The sequence below is a fragment of the Malaclemys terrapin genome, chromosome 2 (assembly GCF_027887155.1).
Source record: "Malaclemys terrapin pileata isolate rMalTer1 chromosome 2, rMalTer1.hap1, whole genome shotgun sequence".
Taxonomy (NCBI): domain Eukaryota; kingdom Metazoa; phylum Chordata; order Testudines; family Emydidae; genus Malaclemys; species Malaclemys terrapin.
The window spans coordinates 77,929,567-77,948,053 of record NC_071506.1 but is presented as its reverse complement, the minus strand read 5'-3'; the positions used below and the strand labels follow the sequence as shown (position 1 = coordinate 77,948,053).

The window sequence follows — 18,487 nt, the reverse complement described above, 5'->3', positions numbered from 1 at the left end:
GAGTGTGGTAAGCACAAAAGGGCAGGTCCTTAACCCCCAATCTTGAAGTGCCCAAACAAAGGCCAGCTGCCAGCTGGGCTCACATATTCCTAATATTGTATTAGTAATTATCACCAGAAAATCTTAACATTGCATCAAAGCTATAAAGTTGAATATGGGCAATTCTTTAGGAGGCAAGATCCTTGTCTGGTCCTGCTCATGGCAGAGAGATCTGCTCTAGGAATTACTTTGGGGAAGTTCTATGGCCTGCGTTATACAGGAGGTCAGACCAGATGATCACAATGGTCCCTTCTGGCCTTGGAATCTATGTATCAGCACTTGGATGGCTGAGGGGTAGGTATACTATTACCTTACATGTAAAAATCTTTTTGAAAAAAATCTCATGTTATCTGTGTAGGTTTGCTCTTGTGAAATACTATGAGAAGAGCTTAAAGAACCAATTTTCGAAAGACCCATGTACTTACTGAGCAAGATGATGATACAGAGCAGAATTGCAATGATGGCACCTGTGCCCAGTCCTGCACCAACAATCCGATCTACGTCAGTACAGTCTCCGTTTATGTCACACTGGCAAACCTTCACCTTCAGAATAGATGTGCTAGACTTGGGAGGATTTCCAGAATCTGTGATTATTATAGGAACATCATAGATACCAGCCTCAAGGAATCTGATCCTTAACGAAAGTTGGGCATGATCACCTATATGAGAAAATATGTTAGGTGTAAAAATAAAATGTACTGCTTATGTGGATGTTAAACAATGATGGGAAATTTACAGGTTTCTGAACTCTATATTAACCTTTTGTTACTGGATGTACTGGATGCCACATAAGGTGCCACAGACTTCGTATTACTGTGAATGCTAGTTTCTAAATCTAACTTTTAAAATGTCTCTCATTCTCAAGGGAGTTCACTTTAATGGCATTTGGTAACATTTCATTCACATTAATCTAAAAAATCCGAGCATCTAGGGAAATAAACATCGCCAGACAAAACGAAACAAAACAAAATGCAGGCAGTAGTTCATTTAAAAAGATTAACGTTTCCGTTGTGTAAATTAATTTTACCACTAATACGAATGATGGTCCAATTCCGCTTAATACTAGGAGGAGTTTCTGGCAGTTCAAAGGCAAATGGTCCTGCATTCGGATCAATATCCCGGTCTGTTGCTGTGATGTTAGTTGCATTGGGCTGTAGCGTTTCACAGGTTGTAGCCTCTTGAGGATGCACTTGGGGAGCATTATCATTAATGTCAAGCAAATATATCTGAAGAGTGCCAGTCCCACTCATAGGGGGAATTCCTTAAAGAAACAAAAATTGGTATCTTGATTCTGCTTCCTATTAGAAACCCATTTAAATATTTCATATTTCAGCTACATGTGTTCAGTTACAATGTAAACTGAAATTTGATTTGAAAGGACAATTAAAACACCACCAACAACAAAACACGCTTCTTCTACCCCTACATTACTCAAAATATACCACATTGTTTTATAATGTTTTTCATGTTTAATGTTTGAATGTCACCTATTAAGAAACCTTACACATGCTTTTGAAATAACTGTGAACACTTCAAGCTAGACTCTGACTGGGCCTGCCCAAGAACTGCTTGAGTCTAGCATTGACAGTAGTGTCAGTGTTCCCTGAGGACAAGAGTGGAGCCAACTGAACAGGACTGGAATTGGTGTGTACTCTCTGCATTCTCTGAAAGCATAAAGCAGGGGCTGCTTTGGCCTGCCATCAAAGCAAAATGCCTCCAGGAGCTCATGCTGGGCAGTGCCCTTCCACATACCTATATTTTAGGGCTCTGGCTTTATAAACAAAATCTGGCGCTTGGCCTGGAGGCTGCAAACCTGCACATGAGTAGTTTCACTGTCTTCCTAGGGAATGTTCTTTGAAGGCACAAGTGTCTGCATGATTAGGGCCTTAGCTGGTGAATACAGGAACAAAGGAATTCCCATACTGGACCAGAACAGTAGTTCATCCAGTCCATTAAGCTATCTCCAACAGTGGCCAACACCAGATGCTTCAGAGAAAGAGGCGAACAATCCTGCAGTAGGCAGATCTGAGATAATCCCATCCTCCAGAGACCTCTCCACCTAACCTCCAATAATTAGATTGACTTAAGCCTCTAAACATGAGATTTTACATCCCTTCCAAAACTCTCTTTTTTCAGTATTTACTTTTCTAACTCTGGATATTCTTATCTGTATAGTATCTAATACTTCTTTAAATCTTGTTAAATTCTACCTACAATGACAATCCATGGTAACAAGTTCCACAATATCATTACCCATTGTGTGAAACTTGCCACTTCAATTTCATTAAATGCCCCTCTGTGCTTATGTTATGAAATAAGGAAAATAGAAGTTTCTGCTCTACCTTCCTTATACTATTTACTATTTTAAATACTTTTATGATGTCACCTCTTATTCATCTCTCCTAAATTTTCTCTTCATATGAGATTTTTTCCCACACTCTGAATATATACCCCTAAATTCGCAAAATCCTTTTTGGAGATGAGGTGACTAATAAGTAACACAGTATCCCAGATGAGGGTATATCACTGATTAATGGAATTGTAATATTTCCCATATTAGTTCCCATCCCATTCCTTGTGCATCCTGCAATTTTGTTTGCTTCTTTAACCGCAGCTTAACACAGAGGAGAGGACTACACTGAGAAATCCACGATGATGGCCTGGCCTTTCCCCCCAGGTGTTGCAGTTAGTTTAGAACTAGAAAGATATAGTGCACTTTTTCATTCCAACATGCATTATTTTGCATTTTTAACACTGACTTTCATCTGCTATTGTGTTGCCCATTCACCAAGCCTGATTAGAGCCTCCTGCAGCTCCTCGCAGCCTTCGCTGGACGGAACTGTCCTAAATAATTTTGTGTCATCTGCAAAATTTGCAACCTCACGGGTTAACCCATTTTTCAGATATTTGATCAATATATTAACTCCAATCTTAGTACCTTCTGTGAAAATTGACCATTTATTCTTACATTTTTGCTTTCCGGCTAGTATGATACAATGTCATTCAAATATACAGAATTAAAGCTTTCTGAATATATATAAATGTGAATACATACCATTGTCAGATGCAAGGAAAGTCGCATTATACATGTTATTTTCCACATATTGTGACTCTCTGTCCAAAACTGCAATTGTAGTTATCTGTCCACTAACTGGGTCAATTTTTAGCCAGTTTGCAGGATCTGAAAGCTTTGAGTACCTGCATATTTGACGATAAGAAAAGTTATTTATCCTCCAATAAGGTTTTCAAAAAATGAAACGTAACAAATATATTTTAACTCATTTTCTGAAAACGCATATATCTGGTACTGTACCAATATTTTATGAGTTTCAGTTTTATTAGCTTGCATTCTAAAGTTTTTTTGGCTACATGTACTGTTTTAATAAAGAAAGTTTTTAAAAGCCTTGACATGTAAGTAAGCTGTTACATAACTCTATTTTACATCAGTTATATACAACTGTCTGAAATGTGAACATACACGTCTTAAATGAGTAAAGTGCACAATTTTCTTAAGTTGCATATGACTTATTCACTACAAGAATGCAGATTTCACATTCAACCATGATTAAAGTATTTTAATAGGAACTCCTACTTGAGTTATAGCATGAGAGCCATTTATGCGGCCTTCTCAGTTCTGTTAACCATGTGTGCGTACATATGCAAAGAGAGGGAGGAGATAGTAGACATATTCTGATTTGACAGAAGTGACCCTATTATTTTAAGATCTTTCAGTCCCAGTTGATGACAATAAATAATTGGTTTTCTATAGATACCTCAGTGTATCCAACTAGTTTTACTGTACTCTCTGATTCTGGTCATTCAAAACCACCCTTCCTTATAAGAAGTTGTCATTGTATCAATTATTAGTTTAAATAAATTACAAACTATCTTAGTTCATGTGATATTTAAAATAAAAACAACAGTGCTAGGCTACAAAGTTATAGACCTATATATGACTTTTATGGCCCAAAATGAGCAAATGTCAGCAATAACAATTAATTAACTAAGACTATGTCTACATTTAAAACGCAACAGTGGCATAGCTGCTTACTTCTCCCGTCACTCTAGTAAATCCACCTCCCCAAGAGGCAGTAGTTAGTTGATGGAAGGATTCTTGTGTTGACCTAGCTCTGTCTATAGGGAACTAGGTCATCTTAACTACATCGCTTAGAGGTGTGGATTTTTCACACTCTGAGCAACATAGTTGGGTCGATATAATTTTCTAGTGTAGACCAGCCCTAAATAATACAGAAAAAGTAAAATTATATGAAGTCTCATTTTACAAGGAAAGCACAAATGAGAGATTTTTTTGCCTGCATGAATTCCACAGTTGTTGGGGATGGGATAATGAATCCTGATCTGATGCAGGGCAGCCATAAAGTTGAGTCACAGCAATCACAGCCTACGACCCTGATCAGCAAGGTACATCAGCATGAGCATAAATTTAAGCCCGACTCAATTCACTTAAAGTTCAGTATGTGTTTAGGTACCTTGATGAATTTGAGCCCTATGAGCAGAAGTAGATGCCATAGTTTGCTGTACCTGCAGATCTGCACTAGGTGCAGACTTATTTGCAGTCCACCCATAATTCCCTCTCTGGGGTGCTGTAGTAAACAGAGAAATCGTACATGGGCTCTTCACTTCATGGCCAACCCCAAAGAGAAATACAACATTCTGCATTCTGTTTCAAGTCTTCAGAGCCTGTGCAGAGGGCTGGGGGGTTAGGCCCAATTTTGAGATTAACAGCATGGGATAAGACAGGAATGTGCTTTACACCATACCTTAGAGCAGTTTGCTGCATGTAACGATCTGGGTCCTGAGCGGTGAAAGTAGTTAACATGTTACCAGCAAGAAGCCCTTCCTCCTGCCGTATAAGCTTAGGGTTTGGGACAAAATATGGACTCTCATTCACATCAATGACGGTAATGGATACAGTTGCTGTTGACTGAGGAGGATGCTGAATTCCCTTGGCCAAAGGCACTTGATTTTCCGCAGCTACAGTAAGTACAAACATCCTATTGGTCTCAAAGTCAATTGGCTGGCAAAAACAAAAGGGGGAAAATATTAGCAGTTGTTCATAGTAGTGACTGGCATGCAAACAAAACATTACTTTAAAAGTTCTTCTCTTTTATAATGCTTATATTGAGCTAGATGAACACAGAGCCTAAACAAAAGAGAACTACTGCAAAACCAGAACATATAAAGTTTCTATATGTTTTTCTGGACTACGGAATTCTGTAGCACTTCAGGACAATTTCTGCAGCAGCTCTTCTAGTGCCAAGGGCAGCTAGGAACATCCATAGGCAAAGGGATTCAAGGGGCAATGATAGCTAATCTGACCCCTGCTTAGTAGGTTCAGCCACTCCTTGTCCCTCAAGGAGCGTCTTCCTTTTTCACTGTGGCTGGTGTAGAATCTCCTGCCAACTTCTGCCCCCTCAAGAGTCCTTAAGCCAAATTAGTCCTAACCGGTGCTTACAACTTTTCTGGGGGGTTTCCTCAGAATGTCATTTATTTATCTAGATTTACTTTTTTGCCTCTCTACTGTCAGTTTAAAAAAAATAATTTAATTTGAAGTATTTCAAGCAGATTATGCCCTTGGGAATTTTATTTAATTCTCTTTATACTGGTTTGATTTGAGTATCATTTTGTTTGCTCTTTCAGAGGTTTCAAGTTTCTAACTGTCAACAGATCTGAAATGGATTAATACGTTCCTAAATACAAGGCACACAGGCAGTCAAGTGTGTCTTGTCAGCAGAATCAAACATAACTGGTATCTCTCGAGAAATGACAATTATACAGCATAGGGACTTGTGGAAAAAAAAAAAAAAACAAGCATGCAATGTAGCCTAGATTGCTGTATAAAGCCACAGATTTCCCACCCCCCAAGGTACTGAAGGATGGACACATAAATAAATAAACAAATAAATAAATAAATAAATGATTCCACCATATCCCAGACTGGAACACAGGCATTTCAAGCCTGAGTGCTGGATTTCATATCCTGTCACCCACTTGAGTGGATGGATCCAAAAATGAACCGGACAAACTAAGAGTCCGGACACTTATCAGACAGATGAGAGGAAAGGGGACTACTTCTTGACAGATTCAAATTGTAGTACTGCCTTTTTATCATAACTTAAAAAATAAGTCATTGCTTCAGTCCAGGACTTTTTTGGCTGGTGAATGAAGATGAAGAACCTGCTCCATACAAGGCTTTTGAATGAGGTTTTAAAAATAGCATCGTCCTCTAGAAGCCTGTTGAAAAGTAGCTTCCTACCATCACTACACCACTCTCCTTCCCCTCTGATATCAACCTGATTGGCTATTTTGTGTCGTCAGCTGCCTAATGGGAACATACTGGCATCATACTTGTGGGGAAAGGCATCCCTAGGCCTGGAAGACCAATGCTGACCAAAAGAAAGAAAGCAGTTTGTTTACTACTCCAGCAGCCAGCCGTTAATGCTAGTTCTGATGCCACCACTAGGCGCATGGCTTTTTCACAGGCTAATTTTTATTTCTGGCAAATAAAGGTTTTCTAATCTGCTGGCTGGTGAGTCTTGCCAACATGCTCAGGGTTTAACTGATCTCCATATTTGGGGTCAATTTTCCTCCAGGGCATATTGGCAGAGCCCCTGGAGGTTTTTCGCCTTCCTCTGCAGCATGGGGCATGGGTCACTTGCTGGAGGATTCTCTGCACCTTGAGGTCTTTAAACCACGATTTGAGGACTTCAATAACTCAGACATAGGTTAGGGGTTTGTTACAGGAGTGGGTGGGTGAGATTCTGTGGCCTGCATTGTACAGGAGGTCAGACTAGATGATCATAATGGTCCCTTCTGACCTTAAAGTCTATGAGTCTATTTAAAAGCTAGCTAACCTGATTTTCAGAATTGGTATTTTAGATTGTTCATGATAATGTAAGTAGGAGCACCATTCAAAAGGTGAACAAGTTACTTTCAGAACAAGCATGGTGCACATTAATTTTAATTTTAAAATTTGCACAGGCCTCAGGATTAAACAGCAGGGAGATACTTATTCTCTGTGCTCTCCTACTTATCTGTCTCTGCTTAATTTAATGAGTTGTGGATATCACTTACCTTCACAACAGTTACCAACCCATCATTACTATTTGGATCAGTCAGAATAGTAAATCGGCCTGTAGGATCTCCACCAGTCATTCGGTACATTGCGTTCCAGGCAGGAGTGTGTGGCTGATCCTTATCAGTTACAGTTAGATTAGCTACTATAACATCCACTCTATTTTCAGGTACCTCGCCATAGAACTACAACAAAAAAACATATATTTTTACAGATTTTAAATTCTGTTTACCAGAAGCTGGGAATGGTCGACAAGGGATGGATCACTTGATGATTACCTGTTCTGTTCATTCCCTCTGGGGCATCTGGCATTGGCCACTGTCGGAAGACAGGATACTGGGCTAGATGGGCCTTTGGTCTGATCCAGTATGGCCGATCTTATGTTCTTATATATATCAGTGTATAACAGCATCATGAAATACTCATCAGAGCACAGAAACTGGTATTCCTCTTAGTTCAATTGTATACTAAGAGGTGTAAATTGTCTTCAATGGAGCTATGACAATTTATATCACCTGAGGATTGAAAACCTGTGAGGATTCCTGATGTCTTGCTTTAGTCAATTTAATCAAAAATCTCTGTGATCCATTTATTTAAAAAAAAATCTGACAAATACTTTAATAAAGGAGAACACCACCTGGCAGTCTACCATTATCAAACAGTAACGTGAGCTAGCAAACTAAAACCTATCTGAAACCACTTAGAAAATGAGGGGGTTGATTCCTTAGCTAAATACTGTGTTTTGGATTAAGTATGGTATGTCCTAAGGGACAGATTCTCCTCTTGGTTAAATCCTTGCAACACAGCAGGCTATTAGATAAGTAACAAATATTTTCAATTCATATATATATATATATATAATGTGAAAAATTCCTTAATAATGGCCATAAACATTCATACCCTTCATTTACTTCTGTCCTGTACTTACAGTCATAGCAGTGAACTCTGGAGGATTGTCATTGACATCTGTCACTGTGATGACAGCAGTTGCTGTGTTTGAAAGACCATATGTTGGGTTTCCTTCCATGTCCGTAGCTTGAATTATTAATGTATACTGCTGTACTTTCTAAAACACAAAATGACACCAACATAAGTTATAGACAAAAACAACATTCCAGTAGGACAGCAGGTGTTCCATAAATTGTGCTTTATTACGCAAAGAGCCTATCATACTGTTTATTCCAGTTAACATCAGTTGAAATGACTGAAGCAAAGTTTACATCACTAGAAGTACAGCAGTGGTTTGCATCTAAATATATTAAACTGCCTGCATTTTTCATACATCACTTGTGATTGGGGAGGCTTGCATGATATGCTCTTACTATGAATAATGAAAGAACTTTATACAAGTTACTGTTATTACCACAGAGGTAGAATTTTGACTAAACTTTTTGTTTTGTTTTAAATGGAAAAAAAGTATAATAGTTCAACCTGAATAAGTAGTAAATCCTAAAGGGTTTTATGAAATCTGAGCCAGAGAATATTTTTGTCCAAATGACTACAACTGCCAAGGCTTTATTGTAGTAAAGCCTAAGTATTAGAATGTAGCTGCAAATTCTTGATATCACTATGGAAACTGGAGCTGTCAAGGCTAACAGAAACTAGTAAAGTAACTGGAACACCCCCTTTCCTCCGTCCCTGATTATTTCTATAAATGTTAAACATTCCAAACAAGATATTCCCTTCCTTCTCCCAATTTGCCAGTGCCGGTTGCTTTATGTGTTGTTAAAAACAGCACTCAGTACAGAGAATCTCTATTCTTAAATCATTGCTGGAAGTATGCCAGGTCTTTCTGAGGCTCAGTGTTAGCTCTATGAAAAAGAATTGCCTGACAGATTAGATCTCAAAACCAGCTAGACCTTACTACTGAATTTATAAGATTTTTTTTAACAAATTACGAAGTTTTTCAGTACATTTCTATTGTGAAATGTAAATAAAGGTTTTTTTTTATACTTCATTTACCAATTCAACTTCAGCTTTAGCACTCCCTAGCTTGGTGGGATGATACTATGGCATGAAATTCAGTTCTTCCTCCAGCAGAAAACTGGCAATGACATGAGCATTTGTTATTACTCTGAAATGTTACTTTCATGAATGGTTTATGGAGACAGCTAAAGAAAATTTTTCTTGTTAAAATAAGGATACTTAAAGAAAAGCACAGTTTTTTTTATTTCCTACAAAACCACATCCTCTCCCCCACACATTCTGATTGCTTGTAAATTGGAGGTATGCAACTGATTATTTCACAAGATAAATTACAAGACAGAAATCTTTGAGTTAACCCCTCCTCCACAAAATAATTACTTTTAAGAAAACTAACAAGGATCCATTCAATTAAAATTTCTCATTTGCTTTCAAATCTTGGATTGATATTATCATATACATAGTGGCCTACGTTTTAAAAAGTGTGTACACTTATAAGTGTATGCACACTTGCACCTGACTTTCACATGCAAAAGATCCAGGCTCCAATTCACGAAACCATCCCTATTTAGGGAAGCACGTAAGTTTAAGTCCCTAAAGCATGTACTTCCATCCTTTTCTATACAGGGCCTGGACAGTGGGGGCAAGTCATTCTTTATAAAACAATACTGTCTATATATAAAACTGATTCTGCTTCAAGAAAATACAGGTACAAAAATCCTCTTAAGGGTTTGTTCATGACACAAACAAGACATGTAGTGATGAAAGAATCAAAGGAATACATTTGTTACATTTATGCTATGGAACAACTGTGCATTGCTTATTGTGAAACAATAAACATAACATAAAAATATCAGGCCAAATCCTGGGCCCAGATTCTTCTGTGGCAGAAAGATAGCAGGAGCTCTATGACCCGTCTTTGACTCTGAAGTCACAAGTCCTGAAGCGCTAGAGAAATGTGTTAGGATTACATGGCTACCCAAGTCCTCCTCTTTTCCAGAATCTTCTTATTATTTATTTTTGACGCGCACTCCACATATCAAACAAACATAGGGTCCCACCCCAATGAGCATGCAATCTAAATATTCTTCTTAGTCTGACCCTCATGTGTGAAAGATGAACTACTCGGGATGAGATTGTTGGGAGGCATTGGGCATGCACAAGAAAGGAACAGCCCAGCATGCTTCAGCCTCTGTAGGACCTTCACAGCAACACCCCTGAAAAAGAACTGTCAGGTAGGGAGAGAAGACAGTCCCACTGGCTGAAATCTTTCCACTCCCACCCGAGTGAGTAAGAGAAAAGAGCACTCCACCTACTAACCTCAGACACAAGGCAAGAATCATTGGTTATGTCTACACTACAGTGGCTACAGCGGCACAGCTCCGGTGTGGCAGCAGTGCTGCTGTAGTGCAAACAGTTCCTACACAGGGTTTTTTCTGATAATGTAGGTAATCCACCTTGTAGTTAACTTTCACCTGGGAAGTGAGTGTGGGTTCCCTCATTTCCCCTTTTACACACCAGGCCCAACACTCCATACCATGGGTCAGCTTGATATTCAGCTGGTTCATCAAGCTACCTAGAGCTAACATGCCCCTTACTACTCTATAAACAGGGCTAAAGGATCTGGCCTACATAGTTTAGACTTTTGCAAAGAACAGGTATATGTCCAATGTTCTACGGGCCAAATTAAAGCTCTTACAAGAGGAACAAGCCTGGGTAGACATGAAATGATAGAACATTATCCAAGTGCAGCCTAGCACCTTCAGGATGCTCACTGGCAGCTCCTGTAACAGTGCAGTATGCACTTCCCCACTCTGGGTTAGAGCATCTGGCTAGTGAATGAGTACTTGGCCTCCTGAGACAGGTCCCTCTAACAGCACGATTAGAACTGCAATCTGGCTTCTTCAACATGATCTCCTTTATTGAAGCAACCAACTAATGGCTGCCTCTGCCTGGGAGGGACACTCTATATCCTCTCCACTCCAGGGCAGTTGTTTTAGAGCAGTCACAATTTGCTCCTAAATTTCCAAATGTGCATACCATTGGCTCCCATCATCTGGAAATATACTAATGTTGCTTTAGTCTATTATGGATTAAAAATGCCTTTATCTTATTTTTGTCTAGTTTAGTATTTTAAATGAGTATTTCTCAGGCACTTTAATACAACAATATTCAAAAAAATGTCAAAAGCACTTATTTTTTCCAACATCTTTTACAAACAATTATTCATTTGGACATCAGTAAAGTGATCAGTGAGTAGAATTAATGGCAAACTACTGTGGTGGAATGCCTCTTTTATTGTTAGTTTGAGGATCTACAGGGAAGTCCTGATGTGGCAGCTGATTTCTTCTGTGGTAAATCAGGTACTGCTAGTTGCTATGTAGTAGAAGACAGAGATATCATTTATACAGACTGTAAGTCCTTCTGAAAGTACACATGTCAAAGAAGATCCCAGGGCTCCAAAACTGGAGGTAGATGAAAACCCAAACCTTTCTTTTAGTTTAAAGGGCAATATCAAGTGAATTTAAGTGACTTTTCCAACGCTACATGGAGGAATTATTGTTAGAGACAGAATTAGAAGAATTCAGAAGTTCTTGGATACCAGTCCTGGGCTCAGAACAACTGACTAAGAATACCATTTCCCCTATTCATTATTAATCCTGATGTACTCATTTTAATTATGTTTCAAAATGTAAAAGTAGTAATATTTTTTCTGTTTATTTTGCTCAAAAAGTTTAGGCTTTAGATGGCTTGATGGCATGAGAAACCCTCAACGAATCCTCCATCAATCTGAGTGCCAGAAAATTTATCCTACATGCCACTAGTGCAGTCCAGGAATGGAAGGAAGGTTAGATCCTTCCTCTTCATGTGGAGCTCCTGATCACAAGCCAGGAGAAAGGCTCCATTTCCCATCCCCCTCTTTTCCTGAAGAGCTGAGCAGGAGGAGGATGCAGCCTCTCTCCTGAGGAACTACTGCCACTTCTGAGTCACAGCTAGCTCCGGCTGTCCTTGTCAGCACTGTTCTGCCACAGCATTCACTGTGTGTGATTTTAATTCAACAAATGCAAGCTGGCAAGCGCGTCTGTGAAGGGTGAGCAATTATAGCACGGTTGTGTAAATTAATTAACACTAAAATACAGGTTAGAGGACAGTTCACAAAAAGTTTTGAGTTATGTGCAAAGAAATGTAAAATGAACTGTGTTAAATAAATATATATTAAATAACATTAAAGAAATAAATATATATTTTTATAAGAAAATGCAAAAGGGAACTTTTCTGCTTTCTGTATGTGTCTTAATGATACAGCTTTCAAAGGCTGTAAAAAAAAATCAGAAAGTCAGTTTTTGTCTTATCGACAGTGGATTCTTGGTCTATGTAGAGGACAGGGCAAACAATGACTAATTTATCAGCCAGGCCCTAATCCCCCTAGCAAGACAGACTAGGGAAAACGGATAATGACTGGACAGAACTAGCCAACCACTCCAAGGCTACAAGAAACAGATAAGTAACAATAAGACAACTGTTGTAAAAAATAATGAATACATAAAAGCAATGGTTTAAAAAATAAAATAAAAAAGACAGTACCAATTAGAGTTGTGGCAGAATAAAGTAAAAATGTATTAGAAAATATATTTAGAATGGAATGTTTATAAATGAGGCAATTTTAAAAATTTGAAATTGTGTGCTGTTATGAGGCAAAGTACAAAAAATGTGTGTTTAACAAAGGCAGGTGTGTGTGTGAATGTTTGTGTGTGCGTGAAGCAACACAGGACATATGCCAGATTGGACCAGCATGAATTTAATAAAGACAGAAACAGCCTACCTGTGCCCAAGGACTGGGTAATTCATCACTACATTATCCTGCTCATCTACTTTACTTATGTTTTATGCTTAATTAAGGTGGTAAAATCTTGTCCTAAAATGTTCTTATTAAACCTTTAAACTAGTTAAGCTCAGTAAATGGCGCGGACAGTGTTTTTTTATCCAACAATACAGTAAGGACGTTTGCTGGAAACCGCAGGATGAGTCTGTTTCTAGACTGAAATAAACTCACCTCTAGGCCATCCCATCTCATCCTCTCCCCCAAACCATATCCATGGCAAGACCCCCACCTTCCTTACTCCTTCTCTCCAAGACCCCTTCCTCTTTCTGAGCTAACTCCAGTGAATGTGAGTGAGACTAGATGCTTTACATTCTATGCAAAACAAAGCTTTAATTATCATTTACCCCTAGGATATTTGTCAAAATCCAAGTTTTCAAATCTTGGGGCTGGCCAGCTCTAAGGGAGTACTGGTTAGGCAGTGCTGTGCAAGGGGGAAAAAATTACATCTGAAAAAAATGTGTAAATTACATACAAACTATTTTACATACGCACAAAAAGGGACAGCATTTAAAACACAACCTATAAAATTCAGGCCCGCCTTACCTCTCTATCAAGTCCAGCTGCCACTGTGATAATGTCACCAGTTTCATTGTTGATTGTAAACATGTTCGGTGAGGGGGTGCTTGGGGCCTGTGACAAGATTCTGTATCTCAGCATCCCATTCAGTGCATTAGGATCATCAGCATCAATAGCAGTAACAGTCATCACATAGGTTCCTAACAGCACAATACATAATTAGTGTTAAATAAATAGTTTACCTGAATTACACAAGGTCACTTACAAGCACAAAAATGGTCAAAACGTTTACTTCTTTTGATAAACATTACACATTCTTTCTCTTACCCAAAGGAAACTGAGTAGGCCTGAGTCCCAGGATTTATGAAGCAATTAAGATACATAACAGAGGATAACAACACTAGTGTTTATAAAGTATCAAACTTGCTTATTACTGAAAAAGCTCCACAGGCCATCAAACCCTGCAATTCTGCCATAAACACATTTAATTAACAATGAAGCTTCTAAAGTTTAAATAGTAGGCTCAATCGCTGGGCCAAATGAAACATTTGATAATCAAAACATGTTTAATTTTAAAATGTGCCGCATGTGTTAACTGTGTATGAAAATCAACGCAAAATCAAAACAAGGGCTTTTCTAGATACTATTTCTTTCCCTTTGCAATCCTGACTGTTTAAAATCATGTTGGTTCTTGGCACTTGAACTTGGCATAATATGTCTTGAGAGAAACTGAAGAAACACGTCAGTTCCTAAAAATTCCTTGTTGCACTGCTAAAGAAATGGCTTCTGACACAAAATTTGCATTTAGATGTAAATCTGAACTTATTCCAATTTTGAGGGTGGTTCAGATACATTATTTGGTTCTGGAGAAAGTCCTAAGTTGTACAGTTTGGTTCCAAATCCAAACTTCCCCAGAATTACTGAGATTCACATCCAGGACTATATATAGGCTCCAATTCTGCAATTAATGGCATGGACTGTACTGTTGCACTGTCAACTGCATGATTGCATCTGTATATAGATATAGACGCTAATTTTAGACTCTCATTTTTGTCAGCCTTGGCCTAAATAAATTGTATCATACAGATCACATAATCTATTATGTAATACATACTATATTAGGTGTATTTATTTTATATATAAAACAGAGAATGGGCTTAAAATGTATATATAATTATATAGACTCTCCAGGGATATTACATGGCATTTCCTTTCTAACAAGGAAGCTATTGTAAAATTTTTGTTTTTAAAATGTTGACATTGTCTTTTCTAGACATTGGGTCACTGGTTTCTTGCTTGATTTCAAAAGGACACTCAAGTAGGTTGCTAGAGTACAATATATGGATGTACAAATACCCCAAATTGCCACAGGACAAGCAGAGAAAAATTTGTTCCACAACCATATATAGTATCATTACTGTAAATCTATTCGACTTCTTTTAGTTTTTATTTTTAATCCCCTAGTGTTCTTTTTATTCAAAAACTCACTAGTCAGGGGAGAGAGATATTTACAGAAAGAGGCATATTAAAAGGTCACTAATCAGTTGTCTAGCAACAAACTAATCCTCAAAGTTACAAAACAACTGTTTGGCCTCCTTTATTTTTCAGGTGACTCTAATCTTGCATGGGTGCTGCCATAATATAAATATTTGGGTGCTGTCCAAATAAAGTAGTCCTTCCCCATTTTCCTTCTCTCTGCATTGTCCCTTACTCATTCCCTAACATGTGTAATGAAGTCTTTCTTTTAAATTAATTTTTAGCTTGCAAAAATGTAAATTAAAAATTAAGGGTAGTGGCAATCTAGCTTCCTGAAATTTTTGTCGATTGCACCTTTCAAAAATGTTACGACTTCTAAATGTATTTTTCTCCAAAACTAAAAAACCCATCTATTTTCACACAGAAAACCTGCTATATTTTACCTGGCTTTGATCCTTCAGGCACTGTCCCATTCCAGACTTGGTGTAAGAACTCAGGCCTATTGTCATTCATGTCAATAACATTAATGACAATGTCAATAGGATTCTCCACCTGGTTTCCATTTACATCCACTGCATGTGCTCTCAGCTGCAAAAGCCATTGGGAATTGTGTGAGTTTGCAAAACATATGAACATACATGGACATTAGCACAGACAGGAAATCTTACACTAACTATTTTAGCCTGATTTATTTCAGTATCTTGATGACTTAAATTTTCAGTTTATTGAGGGAACCTTTGTAGATGGAGTTCAATGGGCATAACACATGTGTAACTGAGGGCAGAACTGAGCCCTTTACATTTAACGAAGGATATCAATTTCTTTGTTTTTTCTATTTTTGAAGGTCTTTTTTCCTTCTGGAAATTTCTTCAGTTGAGAAAGAAAAAAAAATCTGAATAGTTCACCCAGGGGGGACAGATTTCTGTGGGGCAGGTTTCAGACTCCCATCAGCCTAATTTACGGACTCCAAATTACTTTTGGAATAATAATACTACCTAATGTTTTATAGGCTTTTTGTACTTCTTAACCCTGATTGCCAGTGGAAAGTCTTCAGGAACATCCAGTCCTGCACTATCCATATGGAGGTCTTCTGTCCTTCATCAGAAAATTTTTGTTGGTAATCCATCTGAAATTAATACTGCTTCATTTTTGTAAATTTTGAAATGGTATTATGGAAACTGTATTGTAAGAATATTTCAAAGGAAAGATAGGATTCTAGACAATATTCTTCATTTAAAGCCTAAAAAAGAAAAAGACTAATTGTGTATATCTATTTTGTTTTGCTGGCAGAGTATGGCAAAAATTGTTCTCACTAAACAACTGAAAATTCAAGAGTCTAAAGTTTATGCCTAAATTTTCCAAAGTGGTATTTGGTTGCCCTATTTGAGACACCTTAAAGAAGCTGATATAGAAAGTGTTATGTTGTGGAAGAGCTTCTCCTGCCGACATAGCTACCACCTCTCGCAGAGGCAGGAGTTATTAAGCCAACAGGAGAAATCTCTCTTGTTGGCTTAGAGTGTCTCCACCGTAAGCATTACGGTGGCATAGCTGCCTTGGTGCAGCTCTGCCGCTGTAAATGCTGTAGTGTAGATGTATCCTAAATTGGAGATCTGGGAGGTAAAAAGTTGTCAATGTAGCTCAGAAGTCGTTTTGACACAGAGTTATAGGAGGCAGGGGGTGAGATTAATCTACCATGTTCTGGAAATGGTCTTAGAGGTTGTCAGAAAATTCCTTAGTCGCTATTACTTAAACTGGAACTGAAAGGGAAAGAGCTAAAACAAATTGTATTCATTAATCCAAATTCTTGGTAAAACCCCATGAATTCTAGAGCTGCTGCACCCTAACATGGTCAAACTCCATCTATGAATAGCAACTGCTAAATCCTCTGTACAGAAAGTAGGATTATACTTGCTCCTCAGATGGGCCAACAAATTGTGCACTAAAACTATTCTACTCTGGAAATTATCTCCAGGAACTGTCTCTCTTCCCTATTGTTTCAAGTGGGGGCCATTTCAGGTCAAACCTTGGTTTCCTGCTTTGCAATCAATTTTTTTTTTCTACTAGTGCTGCCGAAATATTTGGTCTACTTTGCAATTTCTCTAGAGCAAAGAACATAAGAGAGATCTAATTTACAATTATAATTCCATTAAAATGCTTAGATTTGCCCTGAAAATGAAACCTGGTAGTTTTTCTTCCCATCCATTTCTCAAATTTTAGCTGCTGCAATTCCAGTATAATTATGCCCAAGTTAGGGTGTTATATTAAAAATAAACTCCTGTCAAACAAACAATATGGTGGAATTTGTAATCAATGGTATAAATCAGAAAAATAAACGACAGCATTAACATTTCAGCCTTCTTTAATTAACTAAATACACTAACTCACATTTGTTAAGCTGTTTCAACATGCTAGGAGTTCCCTGTATTATGTATAATAAGTAGAATAAATATAAATTCCAATCCAGTATAAACTCTTTAAATCACATCTTGTAGAAAACTGTGCCAGATGCACAAATCAAATTTGAAGCAGATGTTAATCTTTGATTTGATAATCTGGTTATGGTAAATTAAAATCTTACATGAAAGGAAGCTATCTGCTCCCGATCTAAAGGTTTCGTCACTGACAGTTGACCTGAGATGGGATTGATGATGAAGATTCCAGTTGGAGGTTGGTCAGCTCCTGGTCCAGTAACACTGTACCTCAGTGAAAGACTTTTATCACGATCAGACCTAATCTAAATGTCAAGAAGATGAGGTTTATGTTAGTTAAACAGAACAAGACATTGGAACTGAGAGTGAAGAACAGCAGATTGGCATTCATTTTTAACATAATATTTAGGCTGAAATTATATTTACAAGAAAACAATGGCAGAGACATGAACACTAATACAATGTTTGGGCTTTTCAATAGTATAATACATTGTCAGAAAATCAGGCACTGAATTTTTAAGAAAAAATTTTCATGTAAAGTGACCCTTCTTATAAATCTCTACTTTTTACACTATGGGATGAATTATATTACTAAAAATAATTAAATACTCTTATCCTTAAATCTATTGCTTAGCTCCTAAAACATTACACAAGATTTGTGAACACTAAAATATACTGTAAGACAGTCTCTTTCAAGACCCATGTTCAGCATTCTGCATTTCTTTTATAATACAGTAACTCCTCACTTAACGTTGTAGTTATGTTCCTGAAAAATGCAACTTTAAGTGAAATGATGTTAAACGAATCCAATTTTCCCATAAGATTTAATGTAAATGCAGGGGGTTAGGTTCCAATAAATTTGTTTGGGGGCAGACAAAAGGCGTTATATACTGTACTGTACTGTGGAGGGGAGGTTCCCCTGGCTTAGCCCTGGGGCTCAGGGCTGGGGGGTGCGGGGTCTGGGAGGGAATTAGGGTGTGGGAGGGCACTCAGGGTGGGGGTGCGGGAGGAGGCTCAGTGCTGGGGCAGCAATTCTGGGAGTCGCGATTCTGGGAGATGCCCCCACCCCCTCCGGACAGTCAGGGCCACCCGAAACGAAGGAGCTTTAGGGGCCTGGGCTAAGGG

General features: G+C 38.1%; 1 protein-coding gene across 1 annotated transcript in view; it reads right to left on the bottom strand.

The window, feature by feature from the left end:
* The window catches only part of CDH2 (cadherin 2), a 190,446-nt gene that overhangs the window by 32,466 nt on the left and 139,493 nt on the right, over nt 1–18,487 (bottom strand). Inside the window, exons 5-13 of the mRNA XM_054019127.1 lie at nt 17,512–17,667; nt 15,377–15,521; nt 13,485–13,657; nt 8,064–8,201; nt 7,135–7,320; nt 4,821–5,077; nt 3,095–3,237; nt 1,067–1,300; nt 465–698 (exon numbers count right to left, since the gene is read on the bottom strand). Coding sequence (XP_053875102.1) covers nt 465–698; nt 1,067–1,300; nt 3,095–3,237; nt 4,821–5,077; nt 7,135–7,320; nt 8,064–8,201; nt 13,485–13,657; nt 15,377–15,521; nt 17,512–17,667 — 1,666 coding nt within the window. The remainder of the gene's footprint in view (nt 1–464; nt 699–1,066; nt 1,301–3,094; nt 3,238–4,820; nt 5,078–7,134; nt 7,321–8,063; nt 8,202–13,484; nt 13,658–15,376; nt 15,522–17,511; nt 17,668–18,487) is intronic.